The following is a 21,311-nucleotide window of genomic DNA, read 5'->3' as shown; positions in this document are numbered from 1 at the left end:
AGAAGTGTATATCGAAATAGATTTTTATCAGCTGTTTATCATAGATTTGGGTATTTTTGAAGTGCCGATCTGAACAAGCAGAGGCCAGAGAAAGAGAGAGCAAAAGAGAGGGGTGGATGAATAAAGAACAATTTGAAAGTGAGACTGACAAAGAGGGGGAGGAGGGATATGTGTGGATGGAGAGATTGTGGGTGGGTAGGTAGGTGGGTGGCAGGTAAAGCAATTTATGGCATGTGTGGGTGGATAATATTTCCGAACTCTCATGAGGGCCTATACTGTAGGTATTGGACGGATGCTATTCATTACGGATAAGTCACAAACCTCTCCCAGTCCCAGTGCTGCTGGCTACGTGACATCTGCGCAATGGCAATACCGTCATGCCAATCTGCCCCTACTAATAAACCCCATATCTGAGAATAACAGTAAAGCATTTTGGCAGTATGTGGATGGATTCTTCTTATTGAAATTCATACTTGGATATCCTGCACAAGGCCATTGGGTGTGCATATGCTCTACTCTTATTCAGTAACAGTAGAAAAAATGGCATACTGTTTTCCCTTAGGTAACCCTTGTTTTGGCTGATGAGTGATGGGGTTGGTGACATGACCTGTAGGCTTAAATCAGACCTGTAAGATTCCTGTCTCACCTTTCCGTGGGCCTTCTTGTACTCCACCTTAATTTCCTGCCGTTGATTGTTGCTGCGCGATGCCAAGAGCATGAGAATGGTGTCCTCATAAGTGCCTGTCAAACATGATGACAAACTTACAGTAATTCATCTTAAATCAGTGACATGAGAACATGTCTTGATCATGAATTGCAGAACTCGTTAAAACCAAGCTACCCCTACCAGTTTGGAATAACTAGTTAGTTACCACATTGTCTATTTATAATGGTGTAGTGAACCAAGTAAAGAAATTCAGTTTGTGTTTACAACAATAAAGGGATTCACCCCAAAATCTATGTTTATCAGTGATTTCCATGCCCTATGTTGAGCTGAGTCCATATTCCATAAAGATAGTTTGGTCATTGTGGTTTGAAAGGTAAGAACAAACATGGACAAACTATGTTGGCCTGGACCACTATGTTGGCCTGGACCACTATGTTGGCCTGGACCACTATGTTGGCCTGGACCACGCTATACGTATTCAAGGAAATCTACAGACCTAAATTAGATTAGAACCATGTAATTTCATCTGGAGGATGAACTGTCCCTTTAATAAGCACTAGATCAACATATAGACCTATTCTCACCAGGGAAATGACGAGACAAATGGACCAATGCACAAACAATCAATACCAATACTTTTAAAAGGCATCAATACCTCTGGGATACAGCAAATTAATATCAGGGCTGAGACAATTCATGGCATTTCCTGGGCAACATTGAAATAGATTTGTTATCCAGACTTAATTATGCCATAAAGCAAGTTACCGCTTATAATGTTATCTGGTTAAAAGATCAGAAGTCAGATTGATTTTGAGCTCCAACTATAAGTCAAGCTATAATTCACAGATATGCCTCCATTTTACGATCATCTTCCCCTTTACTTCCTCTGTACAACGTTGTGTCTTTTGGGTTCAAGGCCATCAAATGAATCACAACACTGGGACAATTGGTTTAAACCAATGACATATGGGGAGGAAATTGTCGTTATGGTGGTCATTACAGATGTAAGATCTTAATTTGATTACTCTTTTGTTGAGATTTTTCCTGCTAGGCAGGAAATTAAAACTTTTTGTGTATTTGAATTTTTAAAAATCTTCTAAAGTTTAATTTCCAGACTTGATTTGACCTAACTAAAAATGTATTGACCCCTAAAAAAAGGGCCATTAATTATAATCCACATAATAATTCACATTTCCTGTTGCTGCAGGATTATTTTCCTGCTGTAGCAAACTGGCTCAAATTAAGATCCTACAATATATCTATATGTACTGCTGTGATGAATTTCAGGTCATTTGAGAGGAAAACGAAGTTGAAAGGGAGAGTAAGAAGTTCCATAAAAACATACCATTACAGTGGTATTATTCCTGGGGAATTGTAGGGGAAAATAAACTATTGTACAATATATTTAAGTACAGGTAGTTATAGTAGCAGCCTGACACTTGCACAGCTAATTCAGTTTTTCTAAGCAAAAAATGTGTAATTAAGGAATAAATACTCTGTAAATACAGCTTAATACAAAAATGTTTACAGTATAAATACATATTCCACTGCAGTTTCTCTGGTAGAGTTTATATCTGTGGCTCAGTTGAAAAGCGCGTGGAGATAGAAACCCCAGGTTTATGAGTTCAATTCACTTTGGGGCCATATACTAATATGTTTACTCTCACTGTACTGTAAAATGCTTTAAAAGGTGTCTGCTAAATGGCTTAAGCTGTATTTTTATATTTATAACTTTAAGTACATCTAACTTACCTATGCCTTTCATAGCCTTGTGTAAGAGCTCAGCATCCTGCTTGGCATTGAAGTTGACAAAGTCTTTCACACTGCCTCTGTAGGAAGCCTGTGGGAAATTAATAACAAATGATGGACAGTGGGAACAGAATACATTGCCTGCATTTCCTAAAAATGTGTCATTGTGGGACAGACATGGGAGAAAATGTTTTTTACAATCAAACTATAATCTAGCTAGCAAGTTTGGTTGCAGAGGGGAAATCTTGGCATCAGAAGGGCGATTCTAGTGGGATGTTGTGCAGCTCTGTCTCCATGCTAACCTCTTCTGTGCAACTGAAACTTTTTCAGAAGGTTCTTCTCAAGATGAGAAGTTCTTCATAGACACTCTGTACTTTAATCAGTCCCTTCCAGATGGTTAGGCTACTGCAATGTAGTCTGTGTTCATACATGTTAGCAATCAATGCTATCGCAGAAGTAAACACATACAAACTCACTTTGATAGCCCTAGCCTGTGTCATGGCGAGTCATCGTTCTCTAAATTCTCCTTGGTTTCATCTCTGAGGAAAATATAATTTGAGGAGAAAAGCAATATAACATCTCTTTCAACCTCTGACTCAGTCAGATGTCAGCACAGGTGTGAGATTTGAGAAAATTATCTTCCCCTCTCTTCAGCAAAGCTCTGTCCCCACAATTTGCTTTGTTGTGCATTCCTTTGTCTAAGTACCAAGAGTATACTAGTATGTGCTGATCGAAAAAACACACAATTTGAATCAACTGAACGTTCAATTCTGCTACATAGACCCTGGTTCGATTCCAGGCTGCATCACAACCGGCCGTGATTGGGAGTCCCATAGGGGGGTGCACAATTGGCCCAGCATCGTCCGGGTTAGGGTTTGGCCGGAGTAGGCCATCATTGTAAATAAGAATTTGTTCTTAACAGACTAGCCTAGTTAAAAAAAACATATTGAGAATGCTGCTGGTTAGCTAATGTTAACAATTGTCCTTTGCTGTAGCATTACAGGTCAAATGAAAGGCTATTAGCACAAGGTGTTCAATTCTTCTACTATGTTTAATCATTAAAGATGTTGATATAAGGGAGCGACTGGATTTACAAGTCCATGGGTGAATAGATAGAGAGGGTGAAGACTACTTTAGTGGCAATAGGTGACCTCAAACCTATTAATTTTTTTATTTTTTTATTTTTTTTAATTCTATTTATTTTTATCTTTAATTTTCATTTTTTTTTTTTTTTTTTTTTTAGGGGTGGATCAGCTTAATATTGCGGAAAGAATGTTGCTTCCAATGTAATCGTCTGCATCATTTCCATTCCCCCATAATTTTTGGGGTAAATATATATATCCATACACGTATGCATACATATACACATATATACATACACATACCTATATAGACATACATACTTTTTTAAAGAATATACCTTTATTATTATTCCCCGCAAACCCTACCACCGATCCCCCAATTGGAGTAAACTGATAAACATTTCTGTTTTTACCTTCAATTTATACATCTTTATACACATTTTACAGACACAGTCTACTTTATAATAGTTCTCTCTTGTTTGTTCTTAGTCCTTCCTCTATTTCTGTTGTCCATCCAGTTTGATTTCCACTTGTAACTGTGCTATTTCACAAAAACTCCACCCCTATACACATTTCACAGATCCCGTATGCCCTACATTGTTTATCTTGTTATTAGTCCCACCCTTCAGCTCCACTCAACCCTTCCCATCTATCTTCCAACATCATCCATTTCGGATTTTTATTTGCCATATATTTTTCAACTGTGCTGTGATGCTTCACAAAAGATTTGAATCTTCCTATTCTCATAGCTTCCACGGATTGTAAATTAAAAATAAACATTTTTGCTAAAATAATTATTATATTATTGATTGATTGACTATGGCTTTTCAAATCCCCCAGTATTGCTATCTGTAGCGTTAGTTCTACGCAAATGTTGCAATTCTTCAGCCATTCCTGGACCTGTGACCAAAAACGAGCTACATACGGACAATACCAAAATAAATGATCTAGTGACTCTGCCTCCTCACAGCAGAATCTGCAGAGCTGGGAAGATTGTATCCCCCATATATATAACATTCTATTAGTTGCAAGAATTTTGTACAGTAATTTAAATTGAAAAATTCGAAGTTTTGAATCCGGCGTTGTTTTGCGTATCAATTCATAAACCATGTGCCATGGAATGGGTACATCAAAAATCTCTTCCCAACTATTTTGCAATTTATATGGCACAGCTGTCAGTTTTTTGGTCCTTAAATTAAATTGGTATATGTTTTTATTTATCACACTTTTCTTTAACCATTTATGTTCTTTAATATAGGGCCGACATACAAGTTCCTTACTTTTTTCCCCTTCTACTTGCCTCTTCCATTTTTGTGGTAATGCTGCAATTAATTGGTTGTAATTTTGGGTAGAGCAGACATTTCCATATGTCTGTGTTAGCTGCATGTGTGACATTACTCCACCAGTCCTATTTATGATATCATTCACAAAAATTATACCTTTTTTAAACATTTCTTCGATAAATAGTTTTTTTATCAATTACTATATTTGAATTTAACCACAATATTTGTTGTACTATTTGTTCCGTCCTTTCAGGTGGATTAAACTGAAATTGCAACCAACTTTCTAAGGCTTGTTTAAAAAAATAAAGATATTTTGGAGATTATTTCCTTTTCAAACAACCGAAAGTGAGCAGGTGTAATCTGAATAAAGGGAAAAAGGCCCTTCTTGAACATAGGATGAGACATTCTTATCAATTTACTAGAGAACCAGTTTGGATTTAAGTATAACTTTTGTATGACTGATGCCTTTAGTGAGAGGTCTAACGCTTTAATATTTAATAATTTCTGCCCTCCGAATTCATATTCGTTATATAAATAGGCCCTTTTAATTTTATCTGGCTTGCCGTTCCAAATAAAATGGAATATTTTTTGTTCATATAATTTAAAAAGCAGGTCACTAGGTGTAGGCAAAACCATAAGCAAATAGGTCAACTGTGATATGATTAAAGAGTTAATCAGGGTGATTTTCCCACAAATAGACAGGTATTTTCCTTTCCATGGTAGCAAGATCTTATCTATTTTTGCTAACTTTCTATAAAAATTTATTGGAGTGAGATCATTTCTTTCTTTTGGGATTTGTATACCGAGTATGTCCACATCTCCGTCAGACCATTTAATTGGTAAACTACATGGCAATGTAAAATGTGTATTTTTTAGTGATCCAATACGTAATATGGTACATTTATCATAATTTGGTTTTAATCCAGAGAGGATAGCAAATGTATCTAGATCCTCTAAGAGGCCGTGGAGAGACTCTAGTTGTGGTTTTAAAAGAAAACATGAATCATCAGCGTACAATGACACCTTAGTTTTTAGGCCCTGGATTTCTAATCCCTTAATATTAATGTTTGATCTAATTTTAACAGCTAACATTTCGATGGCAATAATAAATAGATATGCCGATAGTGGACAACCTTGTTTTACTCCTCTAGATAGTTTAAAACTTTCTGAGATGTAGCCATTATTTACTATTTTACACCTAGGGTTACTATACATAATTTTAACCCATTTTATAAGAGATTCCCCAAAATTGAAATATTCTAGGCATTTATATATAAACTCCAGTCGTACTTTATCAAAAGCCTTTTCAAAATCAGCTATGAAAACCAGGCCTGGTGTCCCCGATATTTCATAGTGTTCTATTGTTTCCAGTACTTGCCTTATATTATCTCCAATGTATCGTCCATGTAAAAAACCTGTCTGATTAGGATGAATAATATCTGACAAAACTTTTTTTATTCTATGCGCCAAGCATTTTGCTAGGATTTTTGCATCACAACACTGAAGTGTAAGAGGTCTCCAATTTTTTAAATGGACTGGATCTTTATATATACCACTTGGGTCCTGTTTCAGTAATAATGATATCACACCTTCTTGTTGCGTGTCTGATAATCTATCATTTATATAGGAGTGGTTAAAACAAGCTAATAATGGTCCTTTGAGTATATCAAAAAAAATATTGTATACTTCCACTGGTATGCCATCCAGCCCTGGAGTTTTCCCATCCTTAAAGGCCCCAATTGCGTCAAGTAGTTCCTCCTCTGTAATTAGGCCTTCACATGAGTCTTTCTGTACAGATGTTAATTTTACATTATTATTAGGGAAAAAATCCATACAATTAGTTTCAGTTAGTGGAGATGGAGGAGCCTGAAACGAAAACATATTCTTAAAGTACTTTACTTCCTCTTTCAAAATATCATTTGGTGAATCATGCGTGACTCCATCATTTGTAACAAGTTTTAATACGTTTTTTTTGGTAGCATTTCTATATTGAAGATTGAAAAAGAATTTGGTGCATTTTTCCCCATATTCCATCCTGTTCGCTTTATTTTTATAATATATTACACTGGATCTTTCTTGAATAAGTTCCTCCATTTCTTTTTGTTTTTCCTCTAACTTATTCTGTGCCTCTATGGTACCGTTTTTATTGTTATCTAACTGTACTGTTAGTCCTTCAATTTCCTTTGTTAATATGGACTCTTTTGATCTAAATTGCTTTTGTTTTATAGATGAGTACTGAATTGCATGGCCTCTAAAGGCACACTTAAAAGTGTCCCATACAATATGGGGATCTGCTGTACCTATGTTATGTCTAAAAAAGTCAGTTATAAATTCTTCTGTCGTAGTTCTAAACAATTTATCATCTAGTAGGCTTTGATTAAATTTCCAATATCCTCGCCCACGTGGAAATTCTGTAAGAGTAATATATATGCCAATTATGTGATGGTCTGACCGCATTCTGTCCCCTATCAAACACTTTTTAACTTTTGGTGCCAGAGAGAATGATATAAGAAAGTAGTCAAGGCGACTAGCTTGATTAAGCCTCCGCCATGTATATCTCACTAGGTCAGGGTATTTAAGTCTCCATATATCCACTAATTCCAATATATCCATGACATTCCTGATTTCCTTAAGTGCCTGAGGGTGATAGTTTGTAGTGTGATTTCCTTTCCGGTCCATAGAGGTATTTAAGACCGTATAAAAATCTCCCACTATAATAATAGATTCTAGTGTTGCTTGTAGAGTTGATACATTCTTATATATATTGTCAAAGAAGCTTGGATCATCATTATTCGGACCGTATAGGTTAATAAGCCATATCTGTTTATTGTCCAATAACATATTTAAAATAATCCATCTACCTTGAGGATCTGTTTGGACAAGTTGCACATTTGGATCAAAATTACTGTTAATTAAAACCATCACCCCTTTTGAATTTCTTTGCCCATGGGAGAAATATATTTCGCCCCCCCCAGTTCTTTTTCCACAAAACTTCATCTAAAACTGTTGAATGGGTTTCCTGTAAACAATAGATATTATAATCCTTCTCTTTTAGCCAGGTAAATACTGATCGTCTTTTCTTATTGTCTGCTAAGCCATTACAATTGTAACTGGCTATACTTATTTCACCACTTACCATAATGAGACACACCTTTCAATTATTTTTATCAAAATATATGTTTGTAAACGTCCTATTAAAAAGTAACATAATGATTGAGTGTCTATATAGTTGTACCATGATATTTGCATTGCTACTAAGTAAACCTCCAATTGGTCCCTACTATTCCACCCACTAAAAGCCCTCATCTCGAGTTGGGTTGTCATCCCAATGCCCGGTAGACCACCCTCGACCCCCTGTATCCCATAGCCCTGGACCGACTGGGATCCATCCTTTGAAAAGAGCACACAGTGCCATTTACCGAATTGAAGTAGATCCATTGCCAAATGCATTTCCATCGCCCTCACCTCGATTTGTATTATATATAGCTGTGGATCATCCTCTATTGTCCCTAACATCTTTTACTTCTTCCTTCGCAACAGTTGTGGGATACACACATACACCCACACACATTCAGCCCTTACCCCCACACAACCATAAGCTCACTTTCTCAACAATTGCACCATCCCAGAGCCCAACTCAAGATAGGTCATGATTTACAAATGTACTTGCAGTTGCAGCTGCATGAGAAGGCCTGCAAGACCGCACAAAAAATGAGCATAAATGTAGAGATTTATTTACCATTGTCACATCCTAGATCAGGGGTGTCAAACTCATTCCACGGAGGGCCTAGTGTCTGCAGGTTTTTGGTTTTTCCTTTCAATAAAGCCCTAGACAACCAGGTGTGGGGAGTTCCTAACTAATTAGTGATGTTAATTCATCAATCAAGTACAAGGGAGGCGCGAAAACCCGCAGACACTCGGCCCCCCGTGGAATGAGTTTGACACCTGTGTCCTAGATGATGGAGGTCAAATGTACACCTTCTTCCTGAAACACCCACAATACGGTCATCCGTCATGACCATGTTCCCAAGCATCTCTATGCAGTCCGACTTTGATTTCGTGCCACCAGGGCCACAATAATATACCCCCTCTCTGAATGTCCGAGTGTGACTTCAAACTTGATGAGGATGATGGATTCATATTATTTTGAAGAAATGAAAGCTAATGGGAAGACAATCTTCATTTGATTATGATCTGAGGAACTCTCCCATAGATGCCAGCAGCATACCACCCGGCATATCACCCTGTATACCACTGCTGGCTTACTTCTGAAGCTAAGCATGGTTGGTCCTGGCCATCATTGATGGGAGACCAGGTGCTGCTGGAAGTAGTGTTGGAGGGCCAGTAGGAGGCACTCTTTCCTCTGGTCTAAAAAATATCCCAGGGCAGTGATTGGGGACACTTCCCTGTGTAGTGTGCTGTCTTTTGGATGGGATGTTAAACGGGTGTCCTGACTCTCTGAGGTCATTAAAGATCCCATGGCACGTATTGTAAGAGTAGGGGTGTTAACCCTGGTGTCCTGGCTAAATCCCAATCTGGCCCTCAAACCATCACGGTCACCTAATAATCCCCAGTTTACAATTGGCTCATTCATCCCCCTCCTCTCCCCTGTAACTATTCCACAGGTTGTTGCCGTAAATGAGAACGTGTTCTCAGTCAACTTACCTGGTAAAATAACGGATAAATAAAAAATATTAAAATAAGATGCGGTAAAGAGGTCAATGGAACTTGACCAAAACAATGGAAACACGTGAGGGAAAGATTCCGTGGGGGAAAGATCCCAAATCTCCTCATTGCCCCCCCAGCAACATTAGCCTAGATTTAGGCTATTGTTTATTTGTGTATTTTACACTATGTTGAGGTAAAAATTGGAGTATAATGCTTGTATGGATGTCAACCAATACATGTTAATTTCATTTTCACTAATCAACTGCATTACAGTTAAAAATGACTTTTACTAACACCACCGATTTCTCTATGCTACCATCTTATATGAACGGGAGTTAGCATTTAGAAGTCATTTCTTCTAAACCTGAAAAGGGACTACTTCTAAATGTTATGCAGCCAAATGTATCCAAATCAGACTTTAGTAACCACACTGGGCTTGTTACAATACATCAATCATGACGGATTTGACGAATATCCACTTTGTTAGATCAGATTTGTTGAATGTGCACCAATCCTGCATCCTTCTTCTATTCCCCACGGTCTGCATTCTAGTGACCTCTTTACTGCATCTATGCATCTACACTCAAGTTCACATGGGTCATAATGACCTCAAAGGTTTGAGAAAGGATGAATTAAATGAAATTAGTAGAATTGCCAGAAGAAGAGACATGTTGACTGACTACTGTCCTAAGTAAAAAAAAGAAAAGCTCTCCCTTAACTTCATTCAAGTAATAATACAAAGAATCAGTGATTCATGTATAACTCAATGCATCTGCTATTTGTATTTACAGCGGAGCTAGCGCCCCATCAGTTAACATAGTCTACCTGACTACCTAGGGGTTTTCAAGTCAGGTCTCCCTCGATGAAACCCTGTCCTAGGTGGGTGGGGTTAGACCCACCCTATCCATGTTACCATGCTTATGGTATAAAAAAAACTATACAAATTAACCACCATTATATGTAAGTGGACCTCTGTCTTTTTAATCATCTAATCAAATAGTTAGAAATATTCATAACGAGCTGAAGAAGACCTCTACAATCAAATCAAAGAAGTGAACTGGGTGAACAAGTTAATACTTGATGCCACAGCAGGGGAGATGTTTGCTGTCATATTGCACTTTTAATGAGTCAATCTCCATAGAGTGAACATCTTGAAGTTTGAAATGAAATGAGATGTTCTTAATTGGAAATAATATGCTTATTAGGTTATTAGGTTATTAGCTTTTTCTTCAGTACATTATGTAGCTATTGAAGAACCCTTGCCAGTACAGCAGCTAGCTACTGAATAACCCTGGCCAGTAAATTACGTAGCTAGCTACTGAAGAACCCTGGCCAGAACATTACGTAGCTAGCTACTGAAGAACCCTGGCCAGTACATTATGTAGCTAGCTACTGAAGAACCCTGGCCAAAACATTATGTAGCTAGTTACTGAAGAACCCTGGCCAGTACATTATGTAGCTAGCTACTGAAGAACCCTGGCCAAAACATTATGTAGCTAGCTACTGAAGAACCCTGGCCAGTACATTATGTAGCTAACTACTGAAGAACCCTGTCCAAAAGTGGCCTTCATGTAGCTCCTGAAGAACCCTGGCCAGTACATTATGTAGCTAGCTACTGAATAACTCTGGCCAGTACATTATGTAGCTAGCTACTGAAGAACCCTGGCCAGAACATTATGTAGCTAGCTACTGAAGAACCCTGGCCAGTACATTACGTAGCTAGCTACTGAAGAACCCTGGCCAGTACATTACGTAGCTAGCTACTGAAGAACCCTGGCCAGTACATTATGTAGCTAGCTACTGAAGAACCCTGGCCAGAACATTATGTAGCTAGCTACTGAAGAACCCTGGGCAGTACATTATGTAGCTAGCTACTGAAGAACCCTGGCCAAAACATTATGTAGCTAGCTACTGAAGAACCCTGGCCAGTACATTATGTAGCTAGCTACTGAAGAACCCTGTCCAAAAGTGGCCTTCATGTAGCTACTGAAGAACCCTGTCCAAAAGTGGCCTTCATGTAGCTACTGAAGAACCCTGGCCAGTACATTATATAGCTAGCTACTGAAGAACCCTGGCCAGTACATCATGTAGCTAGCTACTGAAGAACCAAAAGTGGCCATCGGTACATTATGTAGCTACTAGAGAACCCTGGCCAAAAGTAGCCATCGTTACCACAAGAGGTTGGTGGTACCTTAATTATGGAGGACGGGCTCGTGGTAATGGTATCAAATACATTAAACACATGGTTTGATGCCTTTCCATTTGCTCCGTTCCAGTCATTATTATGAGCCGTCCTCCCCTCAGCAGCCTCCACTGATCAATACATTATGTAGGTTGACTTCCGGCGCCGACCGAGATGGCCGCCTCGCTTCGCGTTCCTAAGAAAATATGCAGTATTTTGTTTTTTATGTGTTATTCCTTACATTGGTGCCCCAGGTAATCTTAGGTTTCATTACATACAGTCGGGAGGAACTACTGAATATAAGAGCAACGTCAACTCACCATCGTTACAACCAGGAATATGACTTTCCCGAAGCGGATCCAGTGTTTTGCCTTCCACCCAATACAATGGATCTGATCCCAGCCGGCGACCCTAAGTGACGCCGTAAAAGGGGCAAACGAAGCGGTCTCCTGGTCAGGCTTCGGAGACGGGCACATCGCGCTCCACTCCCTAGCATACTACTCGCCAATGTCCAGTCTCTTGACAATAAGGTTGATGAAATCCGAGCAAGGGTAACATTCCAGAGAGACATCAGAGATTGTAACGTTCTCTGCTTCACGGAAACATGGCTCACTCAAGAGACGCTAACGGAGTCGGTGCAGCCAGCTGGTTTCTTCACGCATCGCGCCGACAGAAACAAACATCTTTCTGGTAAGAAGAGGGGCGGGGGTGTATGCCTTATGATTAACGAGACGTGGTGTGATCATAACAACATACAGGAACTCAAGTCATTCTGTTCACCTGATCTAGAATTCCTCACAATCAAATGTCGACCGCATTATCTACCAAGGGAATTCTCTTCGATCATAATCACAGCCGTATATATTCCCCCCCAAGCAGACACATCGATGGCCCTGAACGAACTTTATCTGACTCTTTGTAAACTGGAAACCACACACCCTGAGGCTGCATTCATCGTAGCTGGGGATTTTAACAAGGCTAATCTGAAAACAAAACTCCCTAAATTCTATCAGCATATCGATTGTGCTACCAGGGCTGGTAAAACCTTGGATCATTGTTATACTAACTTCCGCAACGCATATAAGGCCCTCCCCCGCCCTCCTTTCGGAAAAGCTGACCACGACTCCATTTTGCTGCTTCCAGCCTACAAACAGAAACTAAAACAACAAGCTCCCTCGCTCAGGTCTGTTCAATGCTGGTCCGACCAATCTGATTCCACGCTTCAAGACTGCTTCGATCACGTGGATTGGGATATGTTCCGCATTGCGTCCAACAACAATATTGACGAATACGCTGATTCGGTGAGCGAGTTCATTAGAAAGTGCATTGACGATGTCGTACCCACAGCAACGATTAAAACATTCCCAAACCAGAAACCGTGGATTGATGGCAGCATTCGCGTGAAACTGAAAGCGCGAACCACTGCTTTTAACCAGGGCAAGGTGACCGGAAACATGACCGAATACAAATAGTATAGCTATTCTCTCCGCAAGGCAATCAAACAAGCTAAGTCCCAGTATAGAGACAAAGTAGAGTCGCAATTCAACAGCTCAGACACAAGAGGTATGTGGCAGGGTCTACAGTCAATCACGGATTACAAAAAGAAAACCAGCCCCGTCGCTGACCAGGATGTCTTGCTCCCAGACAGGCTAAATAACTTTTTTGCTCGCTTTGAGGACAACACAGTGCCACTGACACGGCCCGCTACCAAAACCTGCGGGCTCTCCTTCACTGCAGCCGAGGTGAGTAAAACATTTAAACGTGTTAACCCTCGCAAGGCTGCAGGCCCAGACGGCATTCCCAGCCGCGTCCTCAGAGCATGCGCAGACCAGCTGGCTGGTGTGTTTAAGGACATATTCAATCAATCCTTATCCCAGTCTGCTGTTCCCACATGCTTCAAGAGGGCCACCATTGTTCCTGTTCCCAAGAAAGCTAAGGTAACTGAGCTAAACGACTACCGCCCCGTAGCACTCACTTCCGTTATCATGAAGTGCTTTGAGACTAGTCAAGGACCATATCACCTCCACCCTACCTGACACCCTAGACCCACTCCAATTTGCTTACCGACCCAATAGGTCCACAGACGACGCAATCGCAACCACACTGCACACTGCCCTAACCCATCTGGACAAGAGGAATACCTATGTGAGAATGCTGTTCATCGACTACAGCTCAGCATTTAACACCATAGTACCCTCCAAACTCGTCATCAAGCTCGAGACCCTGGGTCTCGACCCCGCCCTGTGCAACTGGGTCCTGGACTTCCTGACGGGCCGCCCCCAGGTGGTGAGGGCAGGTAACAACATCTCCACCCCGCTGATCCTCAACACTGGGGCCCCACAAGGGTGCGTTCTGAGCCCTCTCCTGTACTCCCTGTTCACCCACGACTGCGTGGCCATGCACGCCTCCAACTCAATCATCAAGTTTGCGGACGACACTACAGTGGTAGGCTTGATTACCAACAACGACGAGATGGCCTACAGGGAGGAGGTGAGGGCCTTCGGAGTGTGGTGTCAGGAAAATAACCTCACACTCAACGTCAACAAAACAAAGGAGATGATTGTGGACTTCAGGAAACAGCAGAGGGAGCACCCCCCTATCCACATCAACGGGACAGTAGTGGAGAAGGTGGAAAGTTTTAAGTTCCTCGGTGTACACATCACGGACAAACTGAATTGGTCCACCCACACAGACAGCGTTGTGAAGAAGGCGCAGCAACCTCAGGAGGCTGAAGAAATTCGGCTTGTCACCAAAAGCACTCACAAACTTCTACAGATGCACAATCGAGAGCATCCTGTCGGGCTGTATCACCGCCTGGTACGGCAACTGCTCCGCCCACAACCGTAAGGCTCTCCAGAGGGTAGTGAGGTCTGCACAACGCATCACCGGGGGCAAACTACCTGCCCTCCAGGACACCTACACCACCCGATGTCACAGGAAGGCCATAAAGATCATCAAGGACAACAACCACCCAAGCCACTGCCTGTTCACCCCGCTATCATCCAGAAGGCGAGGTCAGTACAGGTGCATCAAAGCAGGGACCGAGAGGCTGAAAAACAGCTTCTATCTCAAGGCCATCAGACTGTTAAACAGCCACCACTAACATTTAGTGGCCGCTGCCAACATACTGACTCAACTCCAGCCACTTTAATAATGGGAATTGATGGAAATTATGTAAAAATGTACCACTAGCCACTTTAAACAATGCCACTTAATATAATGTTTACATACCCTACATTACTCATCTCATATGTATATGTGTATACTGTACTCTATATCATCTACTGCATCTTGCCATCTTTATGTAATACATGTATCACTAGCCACTTTAAACTATGCCACTTTATGTTTACATACCCTACATTACTCATCTCATATGTATATACAGTACTCTATACCATCTACTGCATCTTGCCTATGCCGTTCTGTACCATCACTCATTCATATATCTTTATGTACATATTCTTTATCCCTTTACACTTGTGTGTATAAGGTAGTAGTTGTGGAATTGTTAGGTTAGATTACTTGTTGGTTATTACTGCATTGTTGGAACTAGAAGCACAAGCATTTCGCTACACTCGCATTAACATCTGCTAACCATGTGTATGTGACAAATAAAATTTGATTTATGTAGCTACTGGAGAAACATGGCCAAAAGTGTCCATCGGTACATTATGTAGCTAATGAAGAACCCTGGCCAAAAGTGGCCATCATTGGATAACGATCCCAAGTCAACCTGAACTTGTGTGGTCCATTTCACTGATGTATTTGCAATACTTTGAACTAACACAACAGTAAGCAAACAAAAACACTTACCATAAGATATAACTTGTTGATGAGACTAAGTAGAATTGGTCAAATCTGAAAAAGCAATTGTGTAAGCATAACAGGTTGGTAAATCATAATTTACAATTTCATGAGTCACTCTTCATAGAACACAAATTTCCACCAACAGATAGTCTTCGAATTTTGTAGAAAAACATGGTAATTCATAAGAAAAATTAATTGAGCATAGGATATCAAATACAATTTTTTTTATATTAAATATACTAATGATTTTCTGTCTTGTCTCATATAATTCACAAAAACATTGCAATATGAAGAGAAAAAAACTCAAAGGTATCTTACCAAAGATGTCTTGCTTTCTAACCTCTTAGAATAGACAGTTCTGTAAAGATACCGTGGGCTATGAAGATGTTATGGGCATTGAAACTTCTCTACTCCACCCCTCAACAACAGCAGTGTAGTGTGTGGGGATGGCCTAACTGTACTACTCGGCTGGCCAAATAAAGTGTCCTATTTCAGCAGCAGTCAACCAAATGGGGGATCATGACCTAATGCATTCTGGTGTTTTTACAACGTAGTATACGGATGATACATTACAACACTAACACATGGACAAGAGAGACAGTAAGAGAGACTGTTGTGACAATGAGGGATCCAATAGAGATCTTTTACCACCCGTTTGAATTTCAGCCTAGAATTTCCCTAAATAGGCTATAATTGGGGCTTTCAGGCATCAGAGACTTTATTTCACCCACGTCCCAACTATCCCATTCCAACCTTATGTTCCATTACCTGGAAGCACCATTAGGTGGATTGAGGCTGCATTTACAGTACCTCACAAGGACTAAACCACTTCTCAACCACCTCACCAGACCTGGGTCTGATACACATCAAATACTTTGTCATTTAGTTTTCCCGGTACAATAGAGTAGCAATACAAAAATGCACATATAGAATAGTCCCAAAAGTGAAAACTCTAAGCTAAATCAAGAGCTGCACACCTCTAAATATTTTCTAGGATTTTGAAGTGACATGTCGGTATGTACTTGACCTAGGTCTGAGAAAACATGGGTCCTCTACAGTATGTTTATATTTCAGAGATGGAGGAATGTTAAATAAGTGAATGTTAATGGAAAATCATTTCCCCCAGCTTTCCCCTGTGTTTGCTCTGCTTGTGTTTGAGATACTGTAGAAATATCCGGGTACTTGCATTGGATGTGTTATTATTCACTGCGTTTATTGAGATAATGCCAGTCAGGCCAAATTCATGGTTTAGGAAAACAGAAGTTTGTTTAAAAAAGTAAGTATTCTGCCTCCCGAGTGGCACAGCAGTCTAAGGCAGTGCATCGCAGTGTTGCGGCGTCACTACAGCCTCTCTCGAGCCCTTTGGGGAGTTGCAGCCATGAGACAAGATCGTAATCACAAAATGGGGGGTGAAAACATTTAAAAAATAAAGTCTTCGTTAATAAAACTAACATGTTCTGGTATGCCTTCATCAGCTAATTTTATTCCTTTACAAACAGAATTCTTTGTAACTGATGAAAGCAGGAGAATTGATATGTGGCAATGTAACTGACAATCTATCTGACAATCATTCAACAATCAGAATATCTTTAATACACTGTGGTATTTACAAACAACTGAAACCAAGTTAAATATAAAATCTCAGAAATAACATTGTTTACATGTACATTTATGCAAAATATGCCATGGTGTATCAACAATATGGTCACAGCAAGGGTGTTGTAGACTCAACATGGATCTAACAACATTTTCATTAAAAAAATACAAAATATTTCATGACAATTGTTTATAAAACAAAAACTGGTATCCAATAACAATTAGTCAATTAACTTTAGATGGATAAAAGATAATCAAAACAGTACATAAAAGATGAAATATGTTTTTACTAAACGTAAACACTTGAATCAATTTAACACTGTTCCAGTGTCTATCCAGGTCTACACTTTTCAGTACTAAATTAATACTGTGCTTAGTGCTGACCAGGGGAGAACGACTGCACCATCTCATTGAAGCCATGCAGTTCAAGGCTGACCTCAGTACTGCAGGCATTATTTTCAGAAAACAGGATCCCCCATTATAGTGAATGGGAAAATGGCAATCTTCGTGTAAATAAACACATTTTTCGAAGACAATCATTGCTTCTATTACACCAGCTTTATGTCCTTGAACCAAATATTTTTAAATTGCACACAGAATAAGTTATAAGAATTATTTTCTTGCTAATGTACCCCGGTCAGCCTTCAATTTGAGATACTCAATGAGTGGGGGCAGTACTGAGCTACAGTAGCCTGCAACGTCACTTCCTGGAGTAGCTCAAACTGCGCAAGTTATGTCTTCATGAGACACCATCTTAACCAACTTCCTTGGCTTCAAATGCGCTTTTGAGTCTTGACATAGGAATGAATGGTGTCACGTGATCGATGGCTTTGTCCATTAATATACAGTCATTGGTGCTGATGCTGTTACACCTTCTCAGTGTTAGGAAATTAACCCCAGTACTTTTACAGTAACTTGTTTTTGGGCGTTGTTTTAACACTGTATGGTGTAAAGTCTAATTTGAATATTTCCTAGCGTGCCTTGCTTTTTCAAGTGAATTGTAGAGTTGACTGTATTTGACTGTATTTGCTAGTGACAGAGAGATGGTTGTTGAATTCATTCATTTTCAGTCCTGTGGCATTCACTAGGTGAATGTTGTCATTAAACTCTTTATGACAAATTACATACAGTACAAGTCAAAAGTTTGGACATATCATTGAAAGGTTTTTCTTTATTTGACTATTTTCTACATTGTTGAATAATAGTGAAGACATCAAAACTATGAAATAACACATGGAATCATGTAGTAACCAAAAAATTGTGGAGGCCAGGTCAGCTGATGCAGCACTCAATCACTCTGCTTCTTGGTCAAATAGCCCTTACACAGCCTGGAGGTGTGTTGGGTCATTGTCCAGTTGAAAAACAAATGATCGTCCTACAAACCATATTGGAATGGCATATCGCTGCAGAATGCTTGGGTTGCCATGCTGGTTAATTGTGCCTTGAATTCGAAATAAATCACTGACAGTGTCACCAGCAAAGCACCCCCACACCTCCTCCATGCTTCACGGTGGGAACCACACATGCGGAGATCATCCGTTCACCTACTCTGCGTCTCACAAAGACACAGCGGTTGGAACCAAAAATCTCAAATTTGGACTCATCAGACCAAAGGACAGATTTCCACCGGTCTAATATCCATTGCTCGTGTTTCTTGGCCCAAGCAAGTCTCTTCTTATTATTGGTGTCCTTTAGTAGTAGTTTCTTTGCAGCAATTCGACCATGAAGGCCTCATTCAGTTGATGTTGTGTCTGTTGAACTCTGAAGCATTTATTTTGGCTTCAATTTCTGAGGCTGGTAACTCTAATGAACTTATCCTCTGCAGCAGAGGTAACTCTGGGTCTTCCTTTGCTGTGGCGGTCCTCATGAGAGCCAATTTCATCATTGCGCTTGATTGTTTTTGCAACTGCACTTGAAGAAACTTTAAAAGTTCCTGGCATTTTCCGTATTAACTGACCTTCATGTCTTAAAGTAATGATGGACTGTTGTTTCTCTTTGCTTATTTGAGCTGTTCTTGACATAATATGGACTTGGGTTTTACCAAATAGGGTTATCTTCTGTATACCATCTCTACCTTGTCACAACCCAACTGATTGGCTCAAACGCATTAAGAAGGAAAGAAATTCCACAAATTAACTTTTAACAAGGCACACCTGTTAATTGAAATGCATTCCAGGTGACTACTACATGAAGCTGGTTGAGTGAATGCTAAGAGTATGCAAAGCTGTCATCAAGGCAAAGGGTGGCTACTTTGAAGAATCTCAAATATAAAATATATTTTGACACTTTAAAATATTTGTTTAACACTTTTTTGGTTACTACATGATTCCATATGTTTTATTTCTTAGATTTGATGTCTTCACTATTATTCTACAATGTAGAAAATAGTACAAATAGAGAAAAACCCTGGAATTAATAGGTGTGTCCAGACTTTTGATTGGTGCTGTATATCATAAGGCCTTACTCTGGGGGCCTCGTTTTACGCTAACACAGTGGCCTGAAGCTCCTGGTTTACAGTTCACATCAGGCCTACAAGTCACATTATGCTGGCTTGACAAAATGATATGTAATTCCTATTGGAATCAAGCTAGAGGTAGGATATTCAACAGATGGAATTCTTATTCACCCACAACCTGTGCTTGTTAAAGGAGACTACCTAAACCATTTAAACTGGAACAACCCTTTCAGTAACAGGTGCAATAAAACTATCTCACTATCTGATTGGATTAGTTTAGAAAAAGGTGTTAATTATCTTTGTGTAGCATACGATTAATCAATGTATATGCAAAAACACAGATATTAAAAACAATACTAAAACATCTACCTGCAGTAGAGCATGCTGGGAAATGTGATAGTGATGGGCGTTATTTTGATGGAAATGTTTTGCTCTCTACAGAGTAAAACTGACACAATCCCACTCTCACACTCAACTCTGGTTATTAACACAATAACTAGGGTGTTAATAACTTATTTTACAGTGTTAATAATTTAACTCCTGAATCAACACAGAAATGCTAGACTGAAAAATCAACACTAGGTAACACTGGGAAATTTGCTGTGTAAGATCATATATTCTGTCATTTTTACCAAAACTATGTGAGTCACAGACAGTAAATAAATAGCTGTTGTTTGGGAATGGTTTTTATCAGAGTATTAATAGGGCTGTCTTAGAGGCTTTGACCACGGGAAGCAGCTTCAGAAGACCCTTCTCTGATCTGGAGTATTTCCTCCGGTCAAACACATTCTGCTCCTCTTCTGAAGTCAGCCACACAAAGACTAGAGCAGGCCATTGTTTAGATGAGAGCTTGGTTTCTGAGAGACTTCCTGATCCCAGGTAGCTTTGGATCTTCTCTACAAGAGAATGGTCATTCAGCTCATTCAGACGGAACAGATTGATGCACCTCTCTGGAGAGGGATTCTTCCTGATTTTCTTTTTAATGTTTCCCCATTGATCTTTGATTTGCTTTCTTGTTTTGTTAGTAGGCCTTGTAAGTGAGTTTGATTGGACTCCAATGACAAGCCCAGAAGGAAGCCGAGGAACAGGTCTAGATGCCCATTCTTGCACAGGAAGTCTCATATTTATCCACAACACTCTTGTTTAAGTTGATTGTAAGTGATTTTCAGTGCTGTCCTGGAATGTGAGAAACACATATAATGCAACAAGAAACTATTGGATGCACAAAGCAGTACACCTTCCTCTGGTGCAGCCCACACTCCTCTCTAAAGATGTGTGTGCACACTCCTGCGTACACGGATGCTTCTGTGACATCAATCCCACACTCTCTCAGGTCTTCCTCATAGAAGATCAGATGGTCCTTTTCCAGCTGTTTAAAGGGCAGTTTTCCCAGTGACATTATAATCTCTTTATCCAAGCCTGGATCCCTGTCATGATCTCCATGGTACTTCTGATTTTTCTGTTTGATCTGAAACGCCATGAAGGGTTCGTACATCTGAATCAGGATCTTGGGCATCTCTCCACCCTCTGTTTCACCCAACAGTCTCTTTAGAACTGTGTCTGAAATCTAGCAGAAGACTGGTATGTGGAGCATGATGTGGAGGCTCCTTGATGTCTTTATGTGTGAGATGACTTTCCTGGCCGGGTTCTCGTCATTGATTCTTCTTCTGAGGTATTCCTCCTTCTGTGGGTCATTGAACCCTCACACCTCGATGAACTAGTCAACACACTCAGGGGGGGATCTGATTCTCTGCTGCAGGTCTGGAAGTTATCCAGAGGAGAGCAGAGGGAAGCAGATTCCCCTTGATGAGATTTGTTA

General features: G+C 39.9%; 1 protein-coding gene across 1 annotated transcript in view; it reads right to left on the bottom strand.

The window, feature by feature from the left end:
• LOC120046955 (annexin A5-like) overlaps window positions 1–21,008 on the bottom strand; it is a 34,374-nt gene extending 13,366 nt beyond the window's left edge. The window contains exons 1-3 of the mRNA XM_038992507.1: window positions 20,730–21,008; window positions 2,420–2,507; window positions 647–741 (exon numbers count right to left, since the gene is read on the bottom strand). Coding sequence (XP_038848435.1) covers window positions 647–741; window positions 2,420–2,507; window positions 20,730–21,008 — 462 coding nt within the window. The remainder of the gene's footprint in view (window positions 1–646; window positions 742–2,419; window positions 2,508–20,729) is intronic.
• Window positions 21,009–21,311: the final 303 nt, after the last annotated feature.

This window comes from Salvelinus namaycush, chromosome 5, assembly GCF_016432855.1.
Source record: "Salvelinus namaycush isolate Seneca chromosome 5, SaNama_1.0, whole genome shotgun sequence".
Classification (NCBI taxonomy): domain Eukaryota; kingdom Metazoa; phylum Chordata; class Actinopteri; order Salmoniformes; family Salmonidae; genus Salvelinus; species Salvelinus namaycush.
Note: the sequence above shows the minus strand (reverse complement) of the source record. Positions and strands in the feature narration are given on the sequence as shown.